This window comes from Odocoileus virginianus, chromosome 5 (assembly GCF_023699985.2).
Source record: "Odocoileus virginianus isolate 20LAN1187 ecotype Illinois chromosome 5, Ovbor_1.2, whole genome shotgun sequence".
Lineage (NCBI taxonomy): Eukaryota > Metazoa > Chordata > Mammalia > Artiodactyla > Cervidae > Odocoileus > Odocoileus virginianus.
The window spans coordinates 64,201,167-64,227,498 of record NC_069678.1 but is presented as its reverse complement, the minus strand read 5'-3'; the positions used below and the strand labels follow the sequence as shown (position 1 = coordinate 64,227,498).

General features: G+C 37.8%; 1 protein-coding gene across 7 annotated transcripts in view; it reads right to left on the bottom strand.

Moving 5' to 3' along the window:
• The window catches only part of DOCK7 (dedicator of cytokinesis 7), a 188,715-nt gene that overhangs the window by 150,902 nt on the left and 11,481 nt on the right, over positions 1–26,332 (bottom strand). For all 7 annotated transcript variants that reach the window (XM_070468056.1, XM_020885436.2, XM_020885453.2 and 4 more), the window contains exons 2-4: positions 11,507–11,612; positions 2,204–2,379; positions 1,960–2,028 (exon numbers count right to left, since the gene is read on the bottom strand). In XM_070468056.1, coding sequence (XP_070324157.1) covers positions 1,960–2,028; positions 2,204–2,379; positions 11,507–11,612 — 351 coding nt within the window. The remainder of the gene's footprint in view (positions 1–1,959; positions 2,029–2,203; positions 2,380–11,506; positions 11,613–26,332) is intronic.

Genomic DNA, 26,332 nt, shown 5'->3' with positions numbered 1-26,332 from the left:
CACTATGATCTCTGTGGTGTGCTTAGGCAGTCATGTTAACCCTCTGCAACCCCACGGACTGTAGCCTGCCGGGCTCCTCAGTTCATGGGGATTCTCCAGGCAAGAATACTAGAGTGGGTTTCATGCCCTCCTCCAGGGGATCTTCCCAACCCAGGTCTCCCGCATTGCGGGCAGATTGTTTACCATCTGAGCCACCAGGAAGCCCTAGGTTCTCAAGCCCCCACTATTCGTGCTCTTAAAATGGGGATACTTCTACTCCCATGTCTATGCATAAAGGCACAGGAGGTTTTAAAACAACCAAATGTCCAACATTTACCCCAGGTCCCCCTTCTACTGCCTGTATTCACTGAGCCTAACATTCTATTGAACCTTGGGCATGTATTTTCTCCTTGGATTATTTTGTACTGTGGTTTTCTATTGTTTTCAATCACACCTATCTTTTATATTTCAGGGATACTTTAAAACCTCTAGATTACCAAAAGTACCCCTTTCATTTTCCATTTACCACTAAAAATAATATCTAGTATAACAGAAAAAAATATAAGCATTAGAACTTGATGCCCCTAGGTTCTAATCCTAGCGATCCCACTTTTTGGCTATGTGACCTCAAAGAAATTACTTAACTATTCTAAGCCTAAATTACTTTATCTGTTGGAATCTTAAATGAGCATAAAGTATCAAATAAAATGCCCAGCGTATAGCAAAAAAACCCATAAATGTTAACTACCATACCCTCATGGCTTAAATCAAGGTGAGCAACCCCATGATTACAGTTAAGTAGCAGATTTCAGATTTCATGAAGTTAATATATTTTGCAACTAATCTCTTTTTGTTAACATTTCTGATTATAAGCTTCCAACATACATGCAGAAGTAAAGACTTTTGAGTTATCTGACAGAGGAACAGTCTTCTTCAGTAATCTGTAAAATCTGGCTATTGAAATACTTATCAAAATTGTAAGTTCATAAAAACAGCTCTTCTTTATAAAGGGTAGCAGACTGTGCTTTTATTAGGTCACACTAAAACTAAAAAGCATGTCAGCGGTATCCCCAAGAGTGATGCTTAGCACAATATTAAACGCAGTGAAATAAGACAGAAGGGCAACACAATAAGCAATGAACACATCACTGTTGCTAGTACAGTTTAGCACAGAAAACTTCATTTCTCAAAACTGTAATGTCTTAACAGAATTTTCCACTACTTCAGTAATTATTCTTCCTTTAGAAAAATAGAATGAGGCCAAGAACATTCAGCACAAAGACCCTTTTCACTATCCAAGAGAGCAAAGGAGAAGTAATTTTATTTCTTAATCTGACTTGAAATTTCAAAAACCATCCACTAGGAACAAATTTTGTGGTAAATCATTATTTTTACAAATACTTACTTGACTGGATATACAGGTCAAGGACCTATAAATATCCAGCTGGTTAACAAATGGCCGAGACCTTTCAAACAGCCTGATCTAGAAAACTAGCTGTTAAATTTAATCAATTCAATAAATTGGATCCATTTGACAAATATAAATTATTCATCAATATTTACCCATGATTTCCCAAAAGAATACTACTACAAGTCATTATTATTACATATTACTAGTAATTATTCATGATCTGTGATAATATAGGAATACTATCCCCAGTTCAGTTCAGTTCAGTCGCTCAGTCGTGTCCAACTCTTTGCAACCCCATGGACCAGGGAACGCTAGGCTTCCCTGTTCATCACCAACTCCCGGAGATTACTCAAACTCATGTCCATTGAGTATTATTTTATAAGGAAAATAAGAGAAAGTTAAGTGTGGAACTTCTAAGGAAAAAATATGTATATGCAAAGGTTCTTCTATTACTTTTTCAGCTATTTTTCAAATAAATTTTCAGTTCTCATATTTAGTAGTAACCTACCTTAGTCAATTTATAGATCCTGCTCAGTATTTTTAAATATCACAATGAATATACAACTTACTTTCTGATCACAATTGCCCAGTCTTCTGTATAACTTCTAATACAATCTCTAACATGTGGATCCATTTCACTGTTTTAAAAAAGAAAATATATTTATAGTTTAGACAGGAAAGCACTGATGTTTATGAATTTTGCTGCTGCATTCTTGTTGAAAACCACCACAAGAAGCAGAATCTGAATAAAACAATGGAAGGTAGTTGTTTTATAGTTACACTAAAACCAGAAATAGGTAGATGTCTCCTTACCTTTCTTCAGGTACAGCTGAAACAAGAGTTCTACAGTCCCTAGGACTATAAACCACTTCAATATCATCTGGAGGGAATTCAACCAAATCCCGTAAAGGTCCAGAATCCACAGCTAAAGGATGAGTAAGGAGGTAATCTTCCAAATCCACTGGGTCCACTGCTTCAGTAAGCGGCACCTTTATAAAGAGGGGTGGGTGAGAGAGGTGGGTAGAAAGGAACAGATGGATACAAGAATTTTAAAACTTTAAATAAAGGAGATTTATTATTTTAAAAAATATATTTTTCTCCAGTTTTCTATAAAATGTCAAGATATTCAGCCAGATGCGCTAAAGAAATCACAGGTGTTGGCCTTCCTATAGTTCTTTGTGCTTGAGTCAAACTCTCTTTTGATCTTCTTGCTTCGATTTTGCCCTTAACTCCCACATAAAAACAAAAGATAATTAACAGGTTTATAATATTCAACAATGACAAAGTGCTCATTGAAGGAATTCTTTTTCATAATTTGGAATTTTCATTTCTAAGTTTCCTAAGGGTGTCTTTATTGTTACTGCTGATTACCCTAGTAAAAACATATAACACTGTGGTAGGCTGAAAAATGGCCCTCCAAAAGATCGCCACATCCCATTCCATGAACTTTAAATGTCAAAATAAATAGATAAATAAAATACAAAATAAAACACTGTTTGAAGATACCATTAAGGATCTTAAAATAGGGACATTATCCTGGATTATCTGAGTGGGTCCAAAATGCAATTATATATATCCTTATACAAAGACAGAGGGAGATATGGGCCACACCAAGGGGAAAACCATATGAAAAAACAGAAAAGAGAGATTTGAAGATTCTCGCCTTAATGACAGAAGTGATATAGCCACAGCAGCCATCAGAATCTGGAAGAAGCAATAAAGTAATACTAAAAGGAGCCTCTGAAGAACATGTGCCAATACTCTGATTTCTACCCATTGATACTGATTCGAAACTTCTGGACTCCAGCATTGTGAGAGAGTACATTTCTGTTGTTTTAAGCCACCCAGCTTGCTATAATTTGTTTCAGCACCCAAAGAAACTAACACAGAGCATAGTAAAAGTATTATTAGCAGTAACAGTATTTGTGGCATCCCTTGGCCAAGCTGAAATAATAGTTTTCGATAAGGTGTTCTACTTCTTGTCTAATTCAAGAAAGAAAAATTATTCAGGCAAAACTATAAAGGATCTTATCTTTTCATATAGTAACATAAAAAATGTGCAGCTGTAGATCAATGAAAATAAGAATATGTTATTTTTCAAGATATTCAATTGGGTAAAAAATACTGCAACTTGCTACCATGCAAGTTCACATTACTACAAAGAAGGTGCTTTAATCTAAACTTCTCTGAACAACTAAACAGTTGTTAAAACAACATTTTAAAGATCTTAAGTAAAATACTGAATAACTATAATATCATAAACACTCAAAAGATAGTAACAATTATTGTCATTATCTTTATGTGTTTTCTCATTTAAACCTCCCCCAAATCCTGTAAGTTATAGAGATAATTACTATTTCAGTTCTACAAATAAAGGCGATTGTGGTCAAAGAAGTTAACTTCTGGAAATAACAGCCACAAAATGATGGAGCAAAATTTCAAATTGAGTCTTCAAAGTCTAAAATTCATGGTTTTCTCTCATAAGCATTCTATCTATTTCATCAAGTACATAAATACACTATCATGACATTCTTCGTAGAAGCAAAGAAGCAATTCATCAAGGAAAGGGAAATCTTTTTCAATTACTGCTGCTGGAAAAGTTGGATAACTATATGGGGGGAGGGGGGAATGAACCTCAATCCTTACATCACAACATGTACAAAAACTAAACTGAGATGGATCATAGAAACAAACATACATGCTAAAACTACAAAGCTGCTAGAAGAAAATAGAATATCTTCAGAATATAGAAGAAGGCAGAGGTTTATATTTAGGTCTTTGATCCATTCTGAGTTTATCTTTGTGTATGGTGTTAGGAAGTATTCTGATTTCATTCTTTTGCATGTAGCTGTCCAATTTTCCTAGCACTACCTACTGAAGAGACTATCAACACTAAATGACAGAGAAGATAAATGATCTTGTTTACCAAAGTCACAATGAAAGTCACTTGTTTTCTAGGTGTACTGTTAGCTAGACTTGGAACAAGGAAATAAGTATATGTTTGCTACAAATGTCTCCACTCTCCCTGCCTCCCATCAGAGACAACTGCCTGGGCTAGTTTTCGGATATAATGGTAAGATGCTTACAACTATATATTATTTTGCAAGACTCCAGAGAAAGATCCTGTATTTACAGACCCAAGGGAGGAGACTGAAAAATGATTTTATAATAGAAAGTGACTAGACAGTAAGCAGGGTTAAAGGGTGACAAGCAGCAGCAACAGTGAAGCACTAGAGTCTCTTACAGGCAATGTGAGACACTGTCTCACTTCAGCAATCACTGTATTGGAATTGTGACTGATGTGTTTAGTGTTAAGATCTCTTTTCAAATTCTTCAGGTATACCATCAAAATGCTTCTATTTGATTAGTAGTTGTTTCGGGCTACAGGGAAGGGGGATTAAAGGGTGATAGCCAAAGATTTCTTTTTGAGGTAATGAAAATGTTTTAAATTGACCGTTAATGATGGTTGCATATATCTGTGAATATATCAAATCCACTGAATCATAAATTAAATGGGAGAACTGTATGGTTATGTGAAATAAATCTCAATTTAAAGCCATTAAAAAAATTGAAACAGAATCTAATCATACACAGAAAATACAGAAGATAGGAAAACAAGTATAGAAGGAAGAAATTTCAAAAAAGTTGAATCAGAATCTAATCAGTTACAGGAAATATAGGAAATAGAAAAACAAGTCTATAAGGAAGTATACATAAAATTCAAAAGGCAGGAAACTGTAAAACAACTAATCCAATTTCCTCAACAAATCAATGGCACAAAAACAAACTTAATAGTTGGGGGAGGAAATAGTATTCTACTGTACAGATACACTACTACATCGTCTTTATCCATTCATCTGTTAATAGACATTCAGGTTGCTTCTATACATTGGCTATTGTTAGTAATGTTGCTAGGAACACTGGGGTGTACCTTCTTGAATTAGTGCTTTCATTTCTTCAGATAAATACCCAAAAGTGGAACTACTGGATCATACGGCTTTTTGAGGAACCTCCATATTGTTTTCCCCACTGGCTATAACCACTTTACATTCCCACCAACAGTGCTCAAAGGTTCCCTTTTCTCCATATCCTTACCAGCATTTACTATCACTTGTTGATGATAAACAACATCAAGATTGGTTATTACCAACCTTATCACTTCTTGATGCTGCTGCTATTGCTTCAGTCATGTACACTTCTTGATGATAACCATTTTAACAGATATGAGGGAATATTCTCATCATGGTTTTAATTTCCATTTCCTTGATGATTAGTGATGTTGAGCACCTTTTCATGTATCTGTTAGTCATCTGGATGACTTCTTTGGAAAAAATGTCCATTTAGTTCTTCTGCCCATTTTTAATTGGATTGCCTTTTTGCTATGAAGTTGCATGAGCTTTTTATATATTTTGGATATTACCCCCCCTTATCTGAAAGATATTTTGCAAAATTTTGTTCCCACTGTTGTTGTTATTCAGTCACTCAGTTATGCCCGACTCCTTGAGACCTCATGAACTGCAGCACGCCAGGCTTCCCTGTCCTTCACTATTTCCCAGATCCTGCTCAAACTCATATCCATTGAGTCAGTGATGTCATCCAATCATCTTGTCCTCTATCGTCCCCTTCTCCTCCTGTCTTCAATCTCTCCCAGCATCAGGGTCTTTTCTAATGAGTCAGCTCTTCATATCACGCGGTCCAAGTATTGGAGCTTCAGCATCAGTCCTTCCAATGAATAGTCAGTGTTGATTTCCTTTAGGATTGACTGGTTTCATCTCCTTGCTGTGCAAGGGACTCTCCAGAGTCTTCTCCAAACCACAGTCCAAAAGCATCAATTCTTCGGCACTCAGCCTCCTTTATGGTCCAACTCTCACATGCACACATGACCACTGGAAAAACCATAGCCTTGACCAGACAGACCCTTGTTGGCAAAGTAATGTCTGCTTTTTAATATGCTGTCTAGGTTGGTCATAGCTTTTCTTCCAAGGAGCAAGTGTCTTTCAATTTCAGGACTGCAATCACCATCTGCTGTGATTTTGGAGCCCAAGAAAATAAAGTCTTTCACTGTTTCCATTGTTTCCCCATCTATTTGCCATGCAGTGATGGGACCGGATGCCATGATCTTCGTTTTTTGATGTTGAGTTTTAAGCCAGCCTTTTCACTCTCCTCTTTCACCTTCATCAAGAAGCTCTTTAGTTCCTCTTCACTAAGGTGGTATCATCAGCATATCTGAGGCTATTGATATTTTTCCTGGCAATCTTGATTCCAGCTCGTGCTTCATCCAGCGTGGCATTTCACACAATGTACTCTGCATATAAGTTCAATAAGCAGGGTGACAATACAGAGACTTGACACATTCCTTTCCCAATGTGGAACCAGTCCATTGTTCCATGTCCAGTACTAGCTGTTGCTTCTTGACCTGCACACAGATTTCACAGGAGGCAGGTAAGGTGGTCTGGCACTCCCATCTCTTGGAAGAATTTTCCACAGTTTGTTGTGATCCACACAGTCAAAGGCTTTAGCATAGTCAATGAAGCAGAAGTAGATATTTTTCTGGAATTCTCATAGGATGCCTTTTGTTAATTGTTTCTTTAGCTGTGCAAAAGTGTTTAAGTTTGACATAGCCCCAATTTGTTGACTTTTGCTCTTGGTGTTTGTGCTTTTGATATTATATCCAAAAAAATCATTTCCAAGACCAAAATCAAGGAGCTTTTTCTCTATATTTTCTTCTAGAAGTTTTATACTATTACCTCTTCTGTTTAAGACTTTGATCCATTTCAAGTTAATTTTTGTGAATGGTGTAAGATAGGGGATCAATTTCATTGCTCTGCATGTGTCTATGTAGCTTTCTCAGCACCATTTATTAAACAGACTATCATTTCCCAGTTGGATGCTCTCGGCACCTTTGCAGAATATTAGATCACCACATGAGCAACATATGGTGGTCTAATATTTGAAGGATATTATGCTTAGTGAAATACATCAGACAGAAAAAGACAAATATTTTACAATATCACTTATACGTAGAATCTATAAAACAAACTAAAAATGTAACAACAATAGCAAAAAAAAAAAAAAAACAGACTCACAGATATAGAGAATAAACCAGCTATTACCAGTGGAAAAACAGAACCAAGAAAGGGGTAAGAGATTAAGAAGTAAAATTACTATTATAAGGCTTCCCTGGTGGCCCAGTGGTAAAGAATCTGCCTACCAATGCAGAAGACATGTGCTCAATCCCTGATCTGAAAGACCCCACATGCTGCAAAGTAACCAAGCCTGAGCACCACAACTACTGAGCCACTGCTCTAGAGCAGAGGAGGTACAACCACTGAAGCCAGAGGCCACAACTAGAAGCCCACACAGCTGAGAGCCCACGTTCTGCAGCAAAAAGCCACTGCAATAAGAAGCCTGTGCAAGGTAACCAGAGAGCAGCCCTCATCAAGAAACCAGAGAAACACCCACACAGCAACAAAGACCCAACACAGCCAAAGATAAGTAACTATTAGAAAATAAATAAGCTGCAAGAATATACTATACAGCAAAGGGAACAGAGTCAATTTCTCTAACAGCTATAAACAGTACAACCATTAAAGATAGTGAAACACTGTGTTATACACATGAAACTTATTATTATAAATCAGCCCTATCTCGATTAAAAAAAAAAAGAAGAAGAGGACGGAGAAACTACCCTCTTTTTTTAAATGCAAGTAATCTAAGACCAAATTCCATCTGTGGATTTTGTTTGATCCTGATTTGAATAAATCAATGACAAAAAGACAAGTGAAATAATTGAGAAAATTTAACATGCACTGGATAGTAGATGACACCAAAGAATTACAGCCTATTTTGTTAAGGGTGATAACAGCATTGTGGCTAAATTTAAAAATGTCAATGTTTTTACTTGTCTTCTACTGCTGTGTATGTTTGAAGAGTCCCATAACTTGAAAAGAACTTTCTCAGAAGGAATATAAGAAGAGTTATTGAAGTCAGCAAGCTCTGACAACCCTTTGAAGGAATTCTGTTGCAAAGAAGAGCAAAGAAATACTGAAAGCGGGAGACTGATGGAAAAGTGGGGCAAAAAAAGAATTCTTTTAAATGGGAGAAATAACAGCACATCTGCATGTTTGTAGACTGATGGGAATGTAATGATCCAGTAAACAGAAAAAGTAATGTCATAAAAGAACAGGGAGAATTACTAAAGTACTAAAGATCTTGTTCATTACTGGTTTATCTAAAGTAACTGGTGGACAGACAATATGGATACAGATGATAAAAGGTGAATACACATGGTGGTAGGAGTATGTGGATGCCCCTGACTGCTTCAATTTTCTCAGTGAAACAGGAAGCCAAGTCATCCTAAGACTGCAAATAGAGAACAGCAATGAGGATTTTAAGGGAAGAGTAGGAGGCATGAAATGAGTCGACTAAAACAGCAGGACAATGAGCAGACTGGGAAAATAAAATATTTTTAGTTTAAGCAATGGAGAAGTCTTCATGCATTAGAGGTCACATATGTAAAGTGAGACCAGTCAGTGAGACCTGTGTATTTTTCTCCAGCCATACCCAGCTGCATGAGTGCTGACGTGAAGTAAGCAGAAGGCTGGGTTTAAACAGCACTGAGGTAGTGCCAATGACATGAGAAGTTAAAGAAATCAATGGTATATGCAAAAGAGTAATTATAAATTTCAACAAATAATTTAAGTTTGGTAAGGAGAAAAAGAAAAGAACATCAAGGAGTGAGAGACCCAAAAATGTTAGCAGGAGCATGGATTCTAATCCCAGGGGAGCTGAAGTACAGCTGAAGTCAGAACACCAGAATAAGAGAGCAAGAGACAGAAGGGGCGGCCACAGAATAAGGATTGTGGAACTGAGATTACATGAAGCTTACAGTTATTCATAATGACCAAATCCAGGGGTGACTATGGAAATGAACAGTGAAGGTGTGACACACAACACAGGAAATCAGCTGAAAAGGAGCTCAAGACACTCAAGAGGGTATGAGAAGGACCATCTCCGTGCACACTGATATCATCCAGAAATCTATATGTTATAAACTGTCTCCAACCAGTATGTTGCTGTTGTTAAAAGTAAACTTCATATCTTAAGACTGAATAACAAACATTATAAACATGCCACTACAAGCCATTCACACTACTATGCTCTGGCATACCATGTTTGTTCAAAAATTGGTACTATTTCACAGATTAAAAAGAAAGTGTTAATATAACTTTACCCAACTCACTCTTAACAACTTTTTCAGTTTTTGACAAATGGAGCATATTTTTAATTCATATTCCTACTACAACTAAGTATCAGATTTTTTTTTTTTAATAAAATTGATTATCCTCATGCCAGCCTCTTGAATAAAAAAACATATATTTATATCTCTGACACAGCTCCTGGCTTAAAGCAATAATTCAAAACTATATATTCCTTTCTATTGAAGGAGAGAGATAATACTATGAATCTACATAATTATGTAACATTTACTTCAGTATCTATTGGGGCTTCCCTGGTGGCTCAGATAGTAAAGAATCTGCCCGCAATGTGGAAGACACGGGTTTGATCTCTGGGTTGAGAAGATTCCCCTGGAGAAGAGAATGGCTACCTACTCCAGCATTCTTGAGAAGAACTCTATGGATAGAGAAGCCTGCCAGGCTACAGTCCACGGGGTCACAAAGAATCAGACACAACCAAATGACTTACTTTCACTACTTTCAGTACCCATTATTTCTAGAAAAGATTCCTGAATTTTCATGTATGAATCCACCTTGGGTTTGAGAAGTTCTATTTATAAAATTCCAGAGTTGATTAAATCCTGAATATAAAGTTTTGGAGTTGATTAGGAAATCAAAACTTCTATAACACCTCCCAACACTCCCCTGACTCAAATTTGAGAAAAAAGTGACGTAGCAACTAATAAGGTTGTTAAGTGATACTAGTGATGGAACCCAATCTCCTGGCTCTTCAGTTCAATTCAGTCACTCAGTTGTGTCCAACTCTTTGCAACCCCATGGACTGAGGCACGCCAGGCTTCCCTGTCCATCACCAACTCCTGGAGCTTGCTCAAACTCATGTCCATTGAGTCGGTGATGCCATCCAACCACCTCATCCTCTGTTTTCCCCTTCTCCTCCTGCCTTCAATCTTTCCCAGCATCAGGGTCTTTTCAAATGAGTCAGTTCTTTGCATCAGGTGGCCAAAGGATTGGAGCTTTAGCTTCAGCATCAGTCCTTCCAATGAATATTCAATATTGATTTCCTTTAGGATTGACTGGTTTGATCTTGCAATCCAAGGGACTCTCAAGAGTCTTCTCCAACACCACAATTCTAAAGCATCAATTCCTCAGTGCTCAGCTTTCTTTATAGTCCAACTCTCATATCCATACATGAATACTGGAAACACCATAGCTTTTGACTAGATGGACCTTTGTTGGCAAAGTAATGTCTCTGCTTTTTCATATGCTGTCTAGGTTGGTCATAGCTTCTCTTCCAAGAAGCAAGCATCTTTTAATTTCATGGCTGCAGTCACCACCTGCAGTGACTTTGGAGCCCAAGAAAATAAAGTCTGCCACTGTTTCCATTGTTTCTCCATCTATTTGCCATGCTGTGATGGGACTAGATGTCATGATCTTAAGTTTTGTGAATGCTGAGTTTTAAGCCAGCTTTTCACTCTACTCTTTCACTTTCATCAAGAGGCTCTTTAGTTCCTCTTCACTTTTTGCCATAAAGGTGGTGTCATATGCATATCTGAGGTTATTGATATTTCTCCCAGGAATCTTGATTCCAGCTTGTGCTTCTTCCAGCGTGGCATTTCTCATGATGTACTCTGAATGTAAGTAAAATAAGCAGGGTGACAATATACAGCCTTGACATACTCCTTTCCCTATTTGGAGCCAGTCTGTTGTTCCATGTCCAGTTCTAACTGTTGTTTCTTGACCTGCATACAGATTTCTCAGGAGGCAGGTCAAGGTGGTCTGGTATTCCCATCTCTTGAAGAATTTTCCACAGTTTGTTGTGATCCACACAGTCAAAGGCCTGGCTCTTATCTTTCCACTATTTTTCATGGCCTAGTCAGAATGTAACTGTAACATACCATATCTTAAACACATTACTTACTGTGGTATGATGGGATATATTGCCAACAATGTTGAGGTTTTTGAGCAGCTGGGGAGAGCCACTATACTGTCCGGAGATCTGCTTCCTAACTTCAGCAGCCACAGTTCTGCAACAAAAAAAGCAAATACACTGTTTGCAAAAAGAAATCAGCTTAATTTAAAATGGGAGAAAGCAAAGTATATTAAAAGTTCATTTAAAGAACAACAAAATCTCAGCATATCAGTAAGATTATAAATTCATAAGCTATTTTGGTAAATACTGCTTATAATTACCAGAGAAAGCAATGGCACCCCACTCCAGGCCTCTTGCCTGGAAAACCCCATGGACGGAGGAGCCTGGTAGGCTGCAGTTCATGGGGTTGCTACGAGTCGGATATGACTGAGCAACTTCACTTTCACTTTTCACTTTCATGCATTGGAGGAGGAAATGGCAACCCACTCCAGTGTTCTTGCCTGGAGAATCCCAGGGACGGGGGAGCCTGGTGGGCTGCCATCTATGTGGTCGCACAGAGTTGGGCATGACTGAAGCGACTTAGCAGCAGCAGCAGCAGCTTGTAATTACCTAGAACACCTTTATAATGCTGATGCAGGGTACAAAACTGACAGTCAACTTACATAAGGCCTCTTTTTGTATATGACATTTCAGGGAAATATTCTGGCTTATGATAGAGCTGAAAGCTATAATAAGTATATATCATAAAGTATATAAATTTTAAGGATATTAAATTAATTCTAAAATACTTTATAAACAATAGTCATGCCCCATAAAATTATTCCCTATTTTTACTTAACTAATAAAAATTGTCTGCATACTCTGGGTATTAATGGTTTTCTATACTTTGAGCCTAATCACCTCTTCAGCTTTATATTCTATCTCAAATTCTTCTCAACAAACATAAATTGTTTCCGAGAATGCTGTTTCTCTCCTGTACCCGCAAATTCAACTCAACTATTTTAAAGGTAAAACTCAAATGGCAAGACGTTCATAAAAGCTTCTTGATTCACCACAGTTAAAATAAAATCCTTCTTTGAAACTCTTAAGAGCGTTCATCATAACCTAAACTCGCATTTTCTCCTTCCTAGTTATTTTTTCCACACTCATGCATGCCCTATATAAACAGAAGCAATGGTTTCATTCACTGCTGTTTTCCCTAAAATATTTAGCATGTGGCATTTGAAACAGAGAAATGTTTATTCTCCTCTGGGCCAGCTTGATGATACTTTTGTTATGGAGTGTTCTCAAATTAATAGTTGAATTCAGAGCCCTGAACATCTTATTGCCCATTCAAATGTCCAGCTGAACTTCTAGACAATCTCATTTTCCAAGAATTATCTGACTATTATATGATATCGTCTTTAGCCTCTTTCTTCTCTTCCACACTTCCTTACCTTTTTCATACTCAATCACTCCACACATACCTCTTGAGTGCTGTTAGGAGCTGACTAGTCAATTAGAAATCTTTGATACAAAGGTAAAAGCGCTATTTTTTAAGGCTCAAGATACTGGATTAGCTCAACTTTTTCTTTACTTGACTTGAAGTACTTTAGATCATATTTGTGCTTCATAAAAAGTGAATTTGTTATTTATAATTGCCAAAAGTTGGAAGCTTATTCTTTAACAGGTAAAAGGATAAACAAACTGTGTAGCACATTCACACAGTGGAATACTATTCAGCAACTAAAAAAAAAAAAAAAAAGTGCTAGCAAGCCAAAGAAAAGAGACATGGAAGAACCTTAAGAGAACACTGCTAAGCGAAAGAGACACGGTACTGTGTGACTGCACCTACACAACATTCTGGAGAAGGCAGAAGTAAGGCAAGGAGGAAGACAAACAACAGCGGCTGCCACGGGCTGCAGGAGGAAGAAGGAAGAGATGAATAAGCAGTGCACAGGCGATTCTTAGGGCAGTGAAACTGTTCTCTATGACACTATTATAATAGACACATATACTGTACATTTGCCAAAACCTAAAGAATGCACAACACAAAGAGTAAACTTAATGTAATTTTTGGACTTTAATAATAATGTATTAATATTGGCTTATCTAGTATAACAGAGGTTTCACATTAATCCAAGATGTTAATAATAGGGAAAACTTGGTTGGGGTATAAACATGGGTGATCTCTTGAGTTTCCACTCTTCTTTAAATCTAAAACTTCTCCCCAAAAAGTCTTAGTTTTAAAAAAAAAAATAAGCAAATGAATAAAAAAGACTAACTGACAACAGACAAGGGAGAGAAGAGCATGAAGAAACCATCAGAGGTTAGAGATGAAAGAGAAAGAGGAAAAAGGTAACCTTGGAAGGAGAAGACGGATTGAGGAGAGGGCAAAGGGCAAGACCTGTAAAGCACCCGGATGTGAGAGGATAGGAACGTTCACTTCAGTTTATGGCTCCCCTTAGGTTTTTTAATGACACCTATACACTGTACATGTTCATTAGGTTTGTTTTAAAGGTCTTACAATCTCCTGATGGGTTGTCAAGACTGAGACGAAAATATGAAAACACCTTTAAAGAGACAGAGAGAGGCAGAGAACAAATATTATATCTCTACCTTCCTCAGTGCTACTTAACTCAGCCTACCAACCTCAACACTACCTCAGTGTTCCTGTTTTTCAGTGCAAACCATGAGTAATTTGAATTGTAAACTGCTATACTTCATCAAGGTCAAGATCTCACTAATTGTTAAGGCTTGCTGTTACTTCAGGTACAGCTAAGAAAGAAAAGCCTCGCTAATTAACCATTACACCATCAATTACTTGAAAGATATACTGATTTCACAAAATGGGAAAAATGAAACAAAATTTAAAATATTACTTCCAAAAGAGACAATCTCTCGCTTAATAACAGAGACATGCAAAAGATTAATCTCCACATTACAAATATTTGTCTTATTTGTACAAGACATGATTTCCCCCAGAGAGAAAATCAGCAAAAATTTGTAAAATAAGAACCATTTCCAAACTGAGCTATAATGGTAATAAAAATCTAGCAAATGATGTATTTATATTCAGACTGTCTACATGAAAAGATTTCCTCAATGGTAATTGAGGAAATTTTCCCAAATAGAAAAGTCTCTTAACTACACCATGGTCCAAAGTATGCATGACAAGAAATGTAATAAATATAGTTCCTGATATCAGTCAAAAGCCTTTATCATAGATTACGTTTTTGATAATTTTTCCTATTCCTAATGTAGCTCATATAGTAAAGCAATACAAGGAAGTCTTTTTACTTCTAATAAGCTATTAACATCAACAGCAAAGTGGAAAGAGGTCAAAAATCCCACAGTTACTTATGCTCTTAAATTATAACAGCAGAATATCTTCTTCCTCTCCCTGAAGAACATGATCCAATATTTGACCTATTTATCTCCTTACCAACTCTCACCAGTTCGACAAACTCCCTCACTATGTCAACACGCATTACAGTTTTTAACCCCCCTCAAAAAAACAAATGCATTCACTAAGACCATTCATCATGGGACATTAGAAATAAATAACAAAGGGTTCACATTCTGAGGGAAAATTATGTTGCATGTAACCTTGCATCTAACCTCATCCCACTTTCAGATGCCCCATCAACCATGATTTCCAAATGTCCCAAGACTAATCTGGGCCTCTCTGATCTTTACTCATTCTTCATGGGACCAGAGGAAAACACCCAAGTGAAGATGGCAGGCAGATTCTTTACCACTGAGCCACCTGGGAAACCAAAGGCAAGTTCAGACTAAAATAAAAGAAGTTAGTTGAGCTACTCGTATAAAGTTTACCAAAAAAAAAAGTCCACAATGTAGTATGTCAAATAAGAATAATACCTCTTGGAACTGGTACTGTTTATACTGAAGACAGAACGCAGGGAAAAAGTGTAAGGGAATATACCATGGAATATACCAGGTAAGAGAACATATCAAAGACAAGGCAAAAAGGGCTAGCTAAAAAGCCCCAAAAGAACTAAGGTAAGAACAGACAATACTCCAATGCTGTGACTATACAAGTCCAAGACTGATAACCAACAGGTTGAATCATAGTTCGATTATTGTGTATAGTTGGTATTAAAGACAAAAAGAGGCAAAAATAAATAAACAAATGCAACACTGTATCACCTCCCAAGTATTTGTGCCAAAAATGTCTAACCTGAACTGACTGGACCTATATAACCATAAGTTTGCTTTCTAAGTCTGTGAGTCTATTTCTCTTTTGTAATAAGTTCATTTGTGTGTGTGTGTATGGTTATCAGGGGAGGATGGGGTGGGAGAGATAGCTAGGGAGTTTGGAATTGACACATACACTGCTATATTTAAAATGGATAATGAAAGGGACTTCCATGGTGGTCCAGTGGCTCCAGTTCCCGAGGCAGGGAACCACGTTTGATCCCTGGTCAGGAAATTAGATCCCATGTACCACAACTGAAAGATACTGCATGCCACAACTCAGATTTGGTGCAGCCAAAAAAAATTTTTTTTAATTTTTAAAAATAAAATGGGTAACTGAGAAGGAACCACTGTATAGCACAGGAAAACTGCTCATTACTCTATAACAACTAAATAGGAAAAGAATTTGAAAAAGAGTAGATACATGTATATATTTAACTGAATTACTTTTCTGTGTACTGGAAACTAACATAACACTGTTAGTCAACTATAAAGTGAAGTGAAGTCACTCAGTCGTGTCCGACTCTGTGACCCCATGGACTGTAGCCCACCAGGCTTCTCCATCCATGGGGTTTTCCAGCCAAGAATACTGGAGTGGGTTGCCATTGCCTTCTCCAGGGGATCTTCCCCACCCAGGGATCGAACTCAGGTCTCCTGCATTGAAGGCAGACGCTTTACCCTCTGAGCCACCAAGGAAGTCCCCAACTATACACCAATATAAAATAAAAAATTTAAAAACAAGCAAAAAAAAAAAAATCTGTATATCTAATATCTAGATCACAAAAAATACAGAGAACAGTATTAACAATACTAAAAAAGGCAATCAGACAAAATCCAAAAGAAAAGTCATGTCTCTTTAACAAGTCAATGTGATGAATAAACAAACACAGTGGGCTAAGCTTTAGCACAAAAAAGACATAAGGCTAAAAATTAAAGTCTATTCAAAAAGAGAAAAAAAAACTTAAATACAACCAGATACAATGAACAGTTCTTTACTGGATCCTGGTTTGAACAAGATATTTCTAAGGATAATGAGAAATTTGAACAGGGACAAGGTATTACATAATTAAGAATTAGTGTTTTTTTAATGTGGGAAACAGTATTATAATACGGAGGAAAATGTCCTTATATTTGAGAAAGGCAAATGAGGTCTATAATTTAGCTTAAGGGCTTAAAACTCTTCAGTTATTACTACTCTGCCTTAACAGAGAAAACTAGGAAACTAAACACGGAATACAGGCATGGCAAATAGTCTTCAAGAAGTGTATCATATCCTCCGAACATTCCTGAGTGATTAATTCTGCCTCTTTTACTCAGGTTAGACACTCATCCTCTGTGCTTTCAAAGCACTGTGTTTATCCTCATTCATTCAAAGCAATGGAGTTTCCAGGAGGCTCGTTCAGATAGGCGGTGGACTAGTCAGATTGTTTTCTATGGTGGAATGAGATCTGGCCTTGCAGACAGTTTGATTTCAGCAATGGGAAAACCCAATGTTTGTAAACATTCTCTTTGAAAGAAGCATATAAACTGCAGTGTAGGTTTTTCTAGAATGGTAGTAATCCAACTCACAAATGTAAAAGTATGGTGGGGGGAAAAAGAGTCTGGTGAAATATTAAAGACTTGGCTTCTCAGTCCTGGTACACTTACTTTTCAGAGGTACCTTTGCAACCTCCTTGAGGAATGACTGAAGCCAAGGAAACTTTAATTCTGACAGGAGTATGTCTCTTTTTTCTCACAAATGTCTCAAAATAGGTTAATTTCTGCCATTAAAGAAAATGTGTGTTTTTGGGAGGGGGGACTGGGATGGGGAGTACATGTAAATCCATGGCTAATTCATATCAATGTATAACAAAAACTACTGTAATGATGTAAAGTAATTAGCCTCCAACTAATAAAAAATAAAAAAAATAAAAAAATAAAAAAAATTAAAAAAAAAAAAGAAAATGTGTGTTTTTTTAACTGTCTGGTGGCACTTTCCTATCAAAAACTACCTCATTGTGATAACTGAGCAGATACATAGCATGTATCAAACTGTTCTGAAATCTATTTACCTGTCTCCTTATAAGGAACTAAGCAGTTAGTTTTACCTAGCTTAGCACCCTCTAAAAGAGTGCCTAGAACACTCTGGGTGCTTGACAAATATGAGACTATAGAGAAGTCAGAAAACTCAACAGTGGCCATAGGACTGGAAAACTTCACTTTTCATTCCAATCCCAAAGAAAGGCAATGCCAAAGAATGTTTAAACTACTGCACAATTGCACTCATCTCACATGCAAGCAATGTAATGCTCAAAATTCTCCAAGCCAGGCTTCAGCAATATGTGAATTGTGAACTTCCAGATGTTCAAGCTGGATTTAGAAAAGCAGAGGAACCAGAGATCAAATTGCCAACATCCGCTGGATCATCGAAAAAGCAAGAGAGTTCCAGAAAAAACCTACTTCTGCTTTATTGACTACACCAAAGCCTTTGACTGTGTAGATCACAACAAACTGTGAAAAATTCTTCAAGAGATGGGAATACCAGACCACCTTACCTGCCTCCTGAGAAGTCTATACACAGGTCAAGAAACAATAGTTAGTGCTCGCTTCGGCAGCACATATACTAAAATTGGAACGATACAGAGAAGGACATGGAAGCAACCTAGATGCCCAGCAGCAGACAAGTGGATAAGAAAGCTGTGGTACATATACAAAAGGGAATATTACTCAGCCATTAAAAAGAATACATTTGAATCAGTTCTAATGAGATGGATGAAACTGGAGCCCATTATACAGTGTGAAGTAAGCCAGAAAGATAAACACCAATACAGTATACTAATGCATATATATGGAATTTAGAAAGATGGTAATGATAACTCTATATGCAAGAGACACAGAAAAAGAGACACAGATGTACAGAACAGAATTTTGGACTCTATGGGAGAAGGTGAGGGTGGGATGATCTGAGAGAACAGCATAGATACATGTATATTATCAAGTGTGAAACAGATTGCCAGTCCAGGTTGGATGCATGAGACAAGTGCTTGGGGCCAGTGCACTGGAAAGACCCAGAGGGATGGGATGGGGAGGGAGGTGGGAGGGGGGTTCAGGATGGGGAACACATGTAAATCCATGGCTGATTCATGTCAATGTATGGCAAAAACCACTACAATACTGTCAAGTAATTAGCCTCCAACTAATAAAAATAAATGAAAAATTAAAAAAAAACAACACAACAGTTAGAACTGGACATGGAACAATGCACTGGTTCCAAATTGGGAAAAGATTATTTCAAGGCTGTATTTTGTCATCCTACTTATTTAACTTATATGCAGAATACATCATGCAAAATGCTGGGCTGGATGAAGCACAAGAAGGAATCAAGATTGCCAAGAGAAATATCAATAACCTCAGATATGCAGATGAACACCACCCTTATGGCAGAAAGTGAAGAGGAACTAAACAGCCTCTTGATAAAAGTGAAAGAGAGAGTGAAAAAGCTGGCTTAAAACTCAACATTCAAAAAACTAAGATCACGGCATCCAGTTCCATCACTTCATGGCAAATAGATGGGGAAACAATGGAAAAACAGTGGCAGACTTAATTTTCATGGGCTCAAAAATCACTGCAGATGGTGACTGCAGCCATGAAATTAAAAGACACTTGCCTCTTGGAAGAATAGCTATGACCAACCTAAACAGCATATTAAAAAGAGACATCACTTTGCCAACAAAGGTCCATCTAGTCAAGGCTATGGTTTTTCCAGTAGTCATGTATGGATGTGAAAATTGAATCATAAAAAAAGCTAAGCACTGAAGCTTTTGAACTGTGGTGTTGGAGAAGACTTTTGAGAGTCCCTTGGACAGCAAGAAAATCAAACCAGTCAATCCTAAAGTAATCAGTCCTGAATATTCACTGGAAGGACTGATGCTGAAGCTGAAGCTCCAATACTTTGGCCACTTGATGTGAAGAACTGACTCATTTGAAAAGACCCTGATGCTGGGAAAGACTGAAGACAGGAGGAGAAGGGGACAACGGAGGATGAAACGGCTGGATGGCATCACCGACAATGGACATGAGTTTGAGCAAGATTTGGGAGCTGATGATGGACAGGGAAACCTGGCATGCTGCAGTCCATGGGGTCACAAAGAGACAGACACGACTGAGCAACTGAACTGATAAGAGAAATTCATAATTCCTCCTCCCAAAGAAGTAGTTAAATAAGAATGCTAGATGGAAGAATTGATATGAACTTCTTGAGAGCGGGAATTACATTTTATTAATCTTTACATGCTGTTCATGCGGTTCTCAAGGTAAGAATACTGAAGTGGTTTGCCATTCTCTTCTCCAGTGGACCACATTCTGTCAGACCTCTCCACCATGACTCAACCATCTGACTGCAGCCATGAAATTAAAAGATGCTTACTCCATGGAAGGAAAATTATGACCAACCTAGATAGCATATTACAAAGCAGAGACATTACTTTACCAACAAAGGTTCGTATAGTCGAGGCTATGGTTTTTCCAGTGGTCATGTATGGATGTGAGAGTTGGACTGTGAAGAAAGCTGAGAGCCGAAGAATTGATGCTTTTGAACTGTGGTGTTGGAGAAGACTCTTGAGAGTCCCTTGGACTGCAAGGAGATCCAACCAGTCCATCCTAAAGGAGATCAGTCCTGGGTGTTCATTGGAAGGACTGATGCTGAAGCTGAAACTCCAATACTTCGGCCACCTCATGCAAAGAGTTGACTCACTGGAAAAGACCCTGATGCTGGGAGGGATTGGGGGCAGGAGGAGAAGGGGATGACAGAGGATGAGATGGCTGGATGGCATCACCAACTCAATGGACATGAGTTTGGGTAAACTCCGGGAATTGGCGATGGACAGGGAGGCCTGGCGTGCTGCGATTCATGGGGTCGCAAAGAGTCGGACACGACTGAGTGACTGAACTGAAACTGAACTGAAATCTTCACATCTTCAATGTCTAAGATAATTGAGACAATGGCAGGGGGAGAAAGTAGAATGGAGAGACAAGTATAAGAGTGGAGAGGAAAAAAAGGAGGTAAGAAAAAAGGATGAACTTAGAGACTACCCAGTATATGAACTTTCCAAATGCTTATCAGAGTAAACTAACCTATAAGTATTGTTGGTTTCTAATTGACTGAAAGAAGACAAGTATACCTTTTTATCTATTACTGTCAAATAACCAGGTAAGTGCTTGCTGGGGACGAAAAAAGTCTGAATCAACAGAAGAATTCTAAATGCATACAACTTTTTCTTTAAGAGCCTAGTAACATCATTACTATCCCATTTGTTAAGTGGTAAGTTTAAAAACTACTACTGAATCATAATGCTCTCCTATGTGAAACTCTTCTTTTTAACAATGTTTTAATAAGACAACATGTTTACTTATCTCAAAGTAGTCTCTAATATGTCTTTAGCAAATCTGCAAAGGGCTGGTTCCAGAACTACACTTAAAACTCTTTACCATTACATAAATACAGTTACTATGAGAAGTAAATAACCTTTCCCACTATAGAGAAAAGACAAAACAACTTGATAAAAGAAGACATCTTAAAAAAAAAAAAAAAAGGAAAATATACATGGTACTGGGGCACCCCAGGTGGCACTAGTGGTAAAGAACCCACCTGCCACTGCAAGAGACTTAAGAGATGAGATGTAAGAGATGCAGGTTGGATCCCGGGCTGGGGAAGATCCCCTGGAGGAGAAGCCTGGCAGTGCATGGGGTCAGAGTCTGGACACAACTGGAGTGACTTAGCATGCACACACACACATGGTATTAAAACTCAAACTTGAACTTCCCCTGGTGGTCTAGTGGTTAAGACTTCGTGCTCCCAATGCAAGGAGCATGGGTTTGATTCCTGGTCAGGGAAGATCCCACATGCCATGTGGTGCAGCCAAAAATAAATAAATTAATTAAATAAAACTCAAACTTCACAAAGAAGTAAAAACAAAAGGTCTATTTCTCTATCCTTTCCAATCCCCAATTCCATTCCCCACGTGACCACTTAATGTTTTCTTAGGGATCCTTCAAGAAAAAGATATGTGTATATAAGAAATTCTTAATTTTTAATACTCACATATAACATCATACATAATCTTTTCTTGGTATCTTACATTATACACTTAATATATCTTGAGAATCTTTCCATATTAGCACATAAAATTAATAATAATATTCTATCAATGTTTACCAAGCACTTACAATGTGCCACATATTGCTTAAAGTGTTAAATTTCTTATACCTCTTTTAATCTTCAGAAAAACTCTATGAAGTGGGCACTATAAGAGGATACTGAAAGTTCAAGAAGTTCAGGTCATATTAACCAATAAGGAATAGCCCTAAGATCTGAACTTAGAGCACTTACTCTTAACCACTGTTCTCCTCTTATCTAACATTGAGTCCACGAAATGGATAAACTGCAACATATTTAACCACTCCCTCAGTTCAGTTCAGTTCAGTCACTCAGTCGTGTCCGACTCTTTGCGACCCCATGAATCGCAGCACGCCAGGCCTCCCTGTCCATCACCAATTCCCGGAGTTTACCCAAACTCATGTCCATTGAGTCAGTGATGACATCCAGCCATCTCATCCTCTGTCATCCCCTTCTCCTCCTGCCCCCAATCCCTCCCAGCATCAGGGTCTTTTCCAACGAGTCAACTCTTCACATGAGGTGGCCGAAGTATTGGAGTTTCAGCTTCAGCATCAGTCCTTCCAATGAACACCCAGGACTGATCTCCTTTAGGATGGACTGGTTGAATCTCCTTGCAGTCCAAGGGACTCTCAAGAGTCTTCTCCAACACCACAGTTCAAAAGCATCAATTCTTCAGCGCTCAGCTTTCTTCACAGTCCAACTCTCACATCCATACATGACCGCTGGAAAAACCATAGCCTTGACTATACGGACCTTTGTTGGTAAAGTAATGTCTCTGCTTTTTAATATGCGATCTAGGTTGGTCATAACTTTCCTTCCATGGAGTAAGCATCTTTTAATTTCATGGCTGCAATCACCATCTGCAGTGATTTTGGAGCTCAAAAAATAAAGTCTGACAGTGCTTTCACTGTTTCCCCATCTATCTCCCATAAAGTAATGGGACCAGATGCCATGATCTTAGTTTTCTGAATGCTGAGCTTTAAGGCTTTAAGCCAACTTTTTCACTCTCCTCTTTCACTTTCATCAAGAGGCTCTTTAGTTCTTCTTTGCTTTCTGCCATAAGGGTGGTGTTCATTTGCATATCTGAAGCTACTGATATTTCTCCTGGGAATCTTGATTCCAGCTTGTGCTTCATCCAGCCCAGCGTTTCTCATGATGTACTCTGCATACATGTTAAATAAGCAGGGAGACAATATACAGCCTTGACCTACTTTTCCCTATTTGGAACCAGTCTGTTGTTTCATGTCCAGTTCTAACTGCTGCTTCTTGACCTGCATACAGATTTCTCAGGATGCAGGTCAGGTGGTCTGGTATTCCCATCTCTTTCAGAATTTTCCACAGTTTGCTGTGATTCACACAGTCAAAGGCTTTGCCGGAGTCAATAAAGCAAAAGTAGATGTTTTTCTAGAACTCTACTGCTTTTTCGATGATCCAACATATGTTGGCACTTTGATCTCTGGTTCCTCTGCTTTTCTAAATCCAGCCTGAACATCTGGAAGTTCACGGTTCACATATTGTTGAAGCCTGTCTTGGAAAATTTTGAGCATTACTTTGCTAGCGTGTGGGATGAGTGCAATTGTGCAGTAGTTTGAACATTTTTTGGCAGTGCCTTTCTTTGGGATTGGAATGAAAACTGACCTTTTCTAGCCCTGTGGCCACTGCTGAGTTTTCCAAATTTGCTGGCATATTGAACGCAGCACTTTTACAGCATCATCTTTCAGGATTTGAAATAGCTCAACAAGAAATCCATCACCTCCACTAGCTTTGTTTGTAGTGATGCTTTCTAAGGCCCACTTGACTTCACACTCCAGGATGTCTGGCTCTAGGTGAGTGATCACACCATCACGGTTATCTGGGTCATGAACATTGTCTGTAACATTATCTGTTACATTACATTATCTGTAGGCAGGTAATAGTTAAATGTTTAACTTAAACTTTTATAGTTAGCTTAAATAGTTAAACTTAACAGTGATATGCTTTCCTCCTTAGACTGGAATGAAAGCACAGGTGTGCATTGTCACCATTCCTATTCAACACTATACTGAAGGATCCAGGCAGTGGAATTCAGGAAGGGAGAAAAGGAGGAAGGAAGGAAAGAAGGAAGAAAGGGAGAAGGAAAAGGAAAGAGGGAGAGACAGAAGGAGAGGAGGAAAGGGAAGAAATTAAAGGCAGTAAGGAAAGGAAGAAATAAACTCTTTAGTCACAGACAATACATCCTATAAGCAGAAAAGTCTAAGGAATCCACCAAACATTTCTAGAATTAATAAATGAGTTCAGCAAGGTCAGAAGATACAAATTTAACATTCAAAATTCAATTGCATTTCTATATACTAGCAATAAACTCACCAAAAATAATTATTTAATTCCATTCAGGATAACATCAAAAACAATAAAATACTTAAAATTAGATTTAACAAAACTGTAAGACTTTCACACTGAAAACTTTAAAATTTTACTAAGAGAAATCAATAAAGCTCTAAATAAATTTAGACACAGCCTGTTTTCATGGATCTGAAGACTTAATATTGCTGATGGCAACTCCCTCCAAGCTAATCTACAGATTCAGTGTAATTCCTATCAGAATCCTAAAAGAACAGTTGCAGAATTGGCAACATTCATGTTGATACTGATCCTAAAATGCTTACAGAAATGTAAATAACAACTTTAGAAAAGAAAAAAAAAGTTGAAAGATTTATACTTCCAGCTATCAAATTTTACTGTAAAGTAACAATGATCAGATGATATTGCAAGGACAGATATACAGATAACATGATTTTTGACAAGGTATGAAGGCAATTCAACGAGAAGATGGTCTTTCCCACAAAGACTACTGCAACAACTGAACATTCACATGCAAAAGATGAATTTAGACCCTCATCTCACACTATGCACAAAAATTAATGCAAAATGGATCATAAACCAAAAGTAAAAGCTAAAACTTCTAGAAGAAAACAGAGAAGGAAACCCTAAGCATGAATTACGCAGTCCTAGATAACAACACCAAAATCATAATCCACAAAAAGAAAATTACTGAATTAGACTTCATCAAAATTTAAAGTCTTTGTGCTTCAAAATTCACCATTAAGAAAATGAAAAAACAAACCAGACAGGAGAAAATATTTGCAAATCATTTATCTAATAAAGGATCTGTATCTAAAATGTATGAAGAATTCTTGCAACTCAAAAATAAGATAAATAATCCAATTCAAAAATGAGCAAAAGATTTTAATAGATATTTCACCAATAAGATATGTAAATGGTTAATAAGCAAAGGAAAAAATATCACTAATCATTAAGGAAATGCAAATCAAAACCACAATGAAATGCTACTTCACTAGTAGCAATACATGACAAGCTTTGAAAAGTTATGCTAAGTGGAAGAAGCCAAACACAGAAGGCCATGTATTATATGATTCCACTTATATGATACTTTCAGAAAAGGCAAATTTAGAGAGAAAGTGACAGACTTAAAAGTATATTAGGGGTTGCCGCAGCTTGGGGTGGGACTAGGGAGTGACTATAAATTGGCACAAGTGATCATAGGTGGGAATGAAAAAAGTCTAAAACAGGATTCTGAGTGATGATTTCACAACTTTGTAAATTTAGTAAAAATCACTGAATGATACACTTAAAATGAATTAAGTATATGGTATGTAAAGCATAGCCCAATAAAGTTGTCCTATTTTGTTTAAAGAAAAAAAAAAGGGGAGGACTTCTCGGGTGGCTCAGTGGTTAAGAATCTGCCTGCCCATGCAGGGGACACAGATCTGATCCAGGAGGATCGCACATGCCATGGAGCAGCCAAGCCTGTGCGCCACAGCTACTGTGCCTGTGCTCTGGGTTCTGTGTTCCACCACCAGAGAAGCTACCGCAATGAGAAGCCCATGACCCACAAGTACAGAGTGGACCCCACTCACTGCAACTAGAGAAAGCCCATGTGCAGCAACGAAGACCCAGAGCAGCCAAAAATAAATAAATAAAATAGAAAAATAATAACTATAAAAATTAACATAAATGTAAAAAAAAATTTTTTAAGAGTTTGGATATGACTGGAACTACTCTGTGTAGATAAGAGTAAAAGAATGCTGATGACGGCAAAAAGAGAAGAGTTGGGGTGAAGTCACTAAGAAAGCTTTGGACCCTGAGACCCCTTACCACCATCCCTGTATCTTTAGCAAAGTTTATGAAAATCAATAATAGGCTGATACGTGCAGAGGAGCTCAGTTTCCTGGTGTCACAGGGCAAATACGGAACACCTAAGGGTGAGGCAGGAGTGCAGGTGCAGAAAGAAGCAGGGGAAAGCCAGAAAACACCATCCAAGCAGACCTCCTTGGGAGCTGCTGAGCTGGCATCAAGTGAAAGCCACTCAGTCGTGTCTGACTCTTTGCGACCCCATGGACTTAATCCACGGAATTCTCCAGGCCAGAATACTGAAGTGGGTAGCTGTTCCCTTCTCCAGAGGACCTTCCCAACAGAGGGATCAAACCCAGGTCTTCAGCACTGCAGGCAGATTCTCTACCAGC